Raw genomic sequence first — 3,999 nt, forward strand, 5'->3', positions numbered from 1 at the left:
GAAGAACAGCCACTGTTTGAATAATAACTTTCAAATTAAAATTAGAGGTAAATTCCAAACACTTTAAACTGCATTTCTTCTTTAACATCGAGTGTGTTGCCGGTGACACATTTTTACAAGCGCTCTTTGAATTACCGGAATTCCTGAATGGCAGCAGTTTCTGAAAGCTGAGACTTTGAATTTCTTGTGAATATCGGGTCATTACGGTAATTTCCCTCAGACGCCTGCGAGGAGCTGCTGTCTTTACCGGTGAGACAGACGGAGCGGAGAAACAGAGAGCAGAGCGGTCGAAAAAAGATTTTATAACAGCGAAAAAAAGGAAAAAAAGCTTCTGAAAGACGATCACCCTGGGAAATATAACCTTCACTAAGGTTCAGAGAAGATTTTGAGACCAAAGGAGCAATGGAGGGAGTCATTTTTGGTGAGAAAAGGTAACGTTTGCTGCGTATCCGATTAATTTTTCTAAAGAAATCAGCACTTGTTAGTTAGTTTTTACTCTGAAACACAAACTGTGTGAGATTAATGTCATTCAAATGCAAATGAGACTATTTTTTTACTCATAGATTATAAGTAATCATGTAAAATAAGCACATTTTTATGTTTCATCAGTAAACAAATATCCCAATAAATGAAAACTATTTATCCTCAAGTTTTCCTGTGAGCTGGAGGACCAGAGAGGAGAAACGTGAGGATGCTGGAGGTTCTGCTGATGTGGTCAGAGACCAAAGCTGCTCATCACATCAACAAAGATGCAGAACCTGATGATGGAGACCCTCATCCACTGAGGTTCATCCCAGGTGTTCAACCACCTCTAAATACAGGAAACCATCAGCAGGTGAAACCTTGGGACTTGTGACGGTCACTGGCAGCATCACCAAGACCTCTGAGGAGCCAAAGAGGACAGAACTGGCCTCTGTGACCAAGAACGCCTGTAGATATTTCACATTTTATACAGTTTTTTTGCACATTTACAGAGAAAGATACAGAAATGTTGCTGTAAATAGTTTGATAATGGACAAATTTAGACTTCCAACAATCAAAATCTGTTGTTTATGCTCACTTGCACTGTTTTCCTCACTGAAAACTCTAAAAAAATACATTTTGATTTTGTGTTTTTACAATTTAAATTGGTCCAACACTAGTGCTGCCACAAACGATTATTTTAATAGTCGACTCGTCGGGTCATCCGCAAAGTGGATGTAAAAAACACATCTCAGCCATCATTAGCTTTAAAGTAACTAAAAACTTGATATATAGCATTACCTGTGATAATGCTTGTGTGAAAACTGTAATCTGAAGATGCTAGTGCTGATAGCTGAAAATACTGAAACTGATAGTTAAAAATAATCAAATTGATAGTTAAAAATGCTTAAATTGATAGCTCAAATTACTGAAGTTGATGACTGAAAACGCTGAAATTGATAGCTAAAAATGCTTAAATTGATAGCTAAAAATGTCTAAATTGACAGCTAAAAATGCTGGAATAGATAACTAAAAATCCTTAAACTGATAGCTGAAAATGCTGAAATTGATAACTAAAAATCCTTAAATTGATAGCTGAAAATGCTGGAATTGATTAAGTTGATTGCTGAAAATGCTGAAATTGATAACTAAAAATCCTTAAATTGACAGCTAAAAATGCTGGAATAGATAACTAAAAATCCTTAAATTGATAGCTGAAAATGCTGAAATTGCTAGCTAAAAATGCCTAAATTGACAGCTAAAAACACTGAAATTGATAACTAAAAATACTTAAATTGATAGCTGAAAATACTGAAGTTAATAGCTGAAAACACTGAAATTGATAGCTAAAAAAGCTTAAATTGATAGCTGAAAATGCTGGAATTTATAGCTGAAAATGTGAAAAATGCTGAAATTGATAGATAAAAACACTGAAATCGACTAAGTTGATTGCTGAAAACGCTGAAGCTGATAGCCAGCTAAAATATTAGTAAAATTAGCCCAAAAAACAAAAAAAAGCCCAAGTTAGCCAAAACAGCTAGCACGCAGCTGAAATATTAGCTAAACACCAAAATAACCTAAAAAACAACAAAAAAGCCTAAATAAGACAAAATATCTAGCATGTTGATAAAATATTAGCTAAACTCCAAATTAGCCTAAATAATCCAAAAAGCTAGCATAATAACATTATAACTTTCAGCTTTACTACACTCTGTCTCTATAAAATATAAAGTAACGACTAATCGACAATTAAATTAATCGTCGACTATTTTAATAGTTGATTAGTCGACCTATTGTGGCAGCCCTATCCAACACTATAATGAAATAAATGATAAAATAATGATACATATTGAAAATTCAATGTCTCCTGGAAACACTGGTAAGAGGACACATTTTTAGGACACTTGACCCTTTCATAGTCAAAATTAGCAGAAAAGTCCAGGTGGACGTTTTGAAGCTCAGGTGTTAAAGGGTTAAAAGTGTTTTGTTTCATTGCTGTGTTTAAACTCAATATTGTTTGCTGACCTGGCATGGGCTGCCTCCACTGGGCCTGCATTGGAGCCCCCCCTCCTGGTGCTTGGTGGACCAACTGTTGTCCCAAACCTTGGTGGGCCATCATGCCTTGCATGTGAGGAACCCCTCCCTGCTGCTGGGACACAGACACCTCTCAGCCCACTTCACAGGGTGGCGGTTCTTTCTCACCGTGGAGGGGGTGACGCTGCGTTCTTACTGGCTGCTGCTGGCTCAGGAGGAGGCTGCGGAGCTGCGGGTTGGCTCCCGGGTTCGAGAGGCGAAGGATGGGACCCTGAGGCTGCGCCTGGGCGTTCTGCGCCACCTGGTTGGGCGGGGCTCCAGTAACCGCCGACTGCTGGTTGGTCGGTCCGGCTGTTCGTATGGTCATCTGAGTGGACAGAATGAACGGCTTAATTTGAGAAAACATTGAAGCACAAAAAATGCTGTAAAAGTCAAAATCTTCCTTCTGTTAATGAAACTTTGAGACTTTAAGTGGATTCTGGGGACAAAGACTTCATCAGTGATTTCACACCAGAGCTTCAGTGTTTATATTCTTTGATTTACTGTAACTTTTCAACACGATCAACATCATTCCAGCTGATTTTGAAGGAGAAAAGCGTTCTCCTTCAAAATCAGCTGGAATGACGTTGATCGTGTTAACGGTTGAAAATCTACAGATTTTGTGTTTAAGCCTCAGTTTGGAGAGAAAATAGACTCACTCTGATCTGTACGTCCGTATTCGTGCGCGCTTTCAGAGGAGCTGCTGCAGATCGAAAACGATCTTTTCGGGAAAATATTCTTATTTTTAACGGGATAAGTGTTTTTAAAACGCTTATTTAGACTTTTTTATATTAATTATCGGGAATATCTTTTTTAGACAGTGGGAAAATGTCAAGTTTTACCGAATATTATTCGCAATCGAAGTTTAAAAGATAAGAAAACTATGATGAACTAGCATTCTAGTAGTACTTGAACGCATCGCTCAGGAATAATTTGTCAGACGTGAAAAAAAGAGTCTCATGATAGATTCGTGCGTAACTGATGTGTGTGCGTAAAATTAAACATTTGCATGTGTAATTCGTTTCAAGCTGTTGTAACTTTAATTTGTGTGTAAATTATATTTTGTATTTTTTTTTTATTTTGTAATTTTTTTACTTATGCACAAAGCATATTATATGAGTTACAAATCAAGAATTACAAACGCACAAATCAAGAATTACGAACGCACAAATCAAGAATTATGCACGTACAAATCAAGTATTACGCACGCACAAATCAAGTATTACGCACGCACAAATCAAGAATTATGCACGCACAAATCAAGAATTACGCATGCACAAATCGAGAATTACGCAATTACGCACGCACAAATCAAGAATTACACACGCACAAATCAAGAATTATGCACGCACAAATCCAGAATTTTGCACGCACAAATCAAGAATTACGCACGCACAAATCAAGAATTTCGCACGCACAAATCAAGAATTATGCACGCACAAATCCAGAATTTCGCACACACAA

The 3,999-nt window shown here is 37.3% G+C and overlaps 1 protein-coding gene across 7 annotated transcripts in view; it reads right to left on the bottom strand.

The window, feature by feature from the left end:
* The window catches only part of med25 (mediator complex subunit 25), a 26,365-nt gene that overhangs the window by 2,122 nt on the left and 20,244 nt on the right, over positions 1 to 3,999 (bottom strand). For 5 of the 7 annotated variants that reach the window (XM_024272995.2, XM_024272996.2, XM_024272999.2 and 2 more), the window contains 2 exons: positions 2,693 to 2,863; positions 2,488 to 2,611 (listed from right to left, as the gene is read on the bottom strand). In XM_024272995.2, coding sequence (XP_024128763.1) covers positions 2,488 to 2,611; positions 2,693 to 2,863 — 295 coding nt within the window. The remainder of the gene's footprint in view (positions 1 to 2,487; positions 2,612 to 2,692; positions 2,864 to 3,999) is intronic. The other 2 variants (XM_024273002.2, XM_024272998.2) reach the window with 1 other exon arrangement.

The sequence above is a fragment of the Oryzias melastigma genome, linkage group LG8 (genome assembly GCF_002922805.2).
Source record: "Oryzias melastigma strain HK-1 linkage group LG8, ASM292280v2, whole genome shotgun sequence".
NCBI lineage: Eukaryota > Metazoa > Chordata > Actinopteri > Beloniformes > Adrianichthyidae > Oryzias > Oryzias melastigma.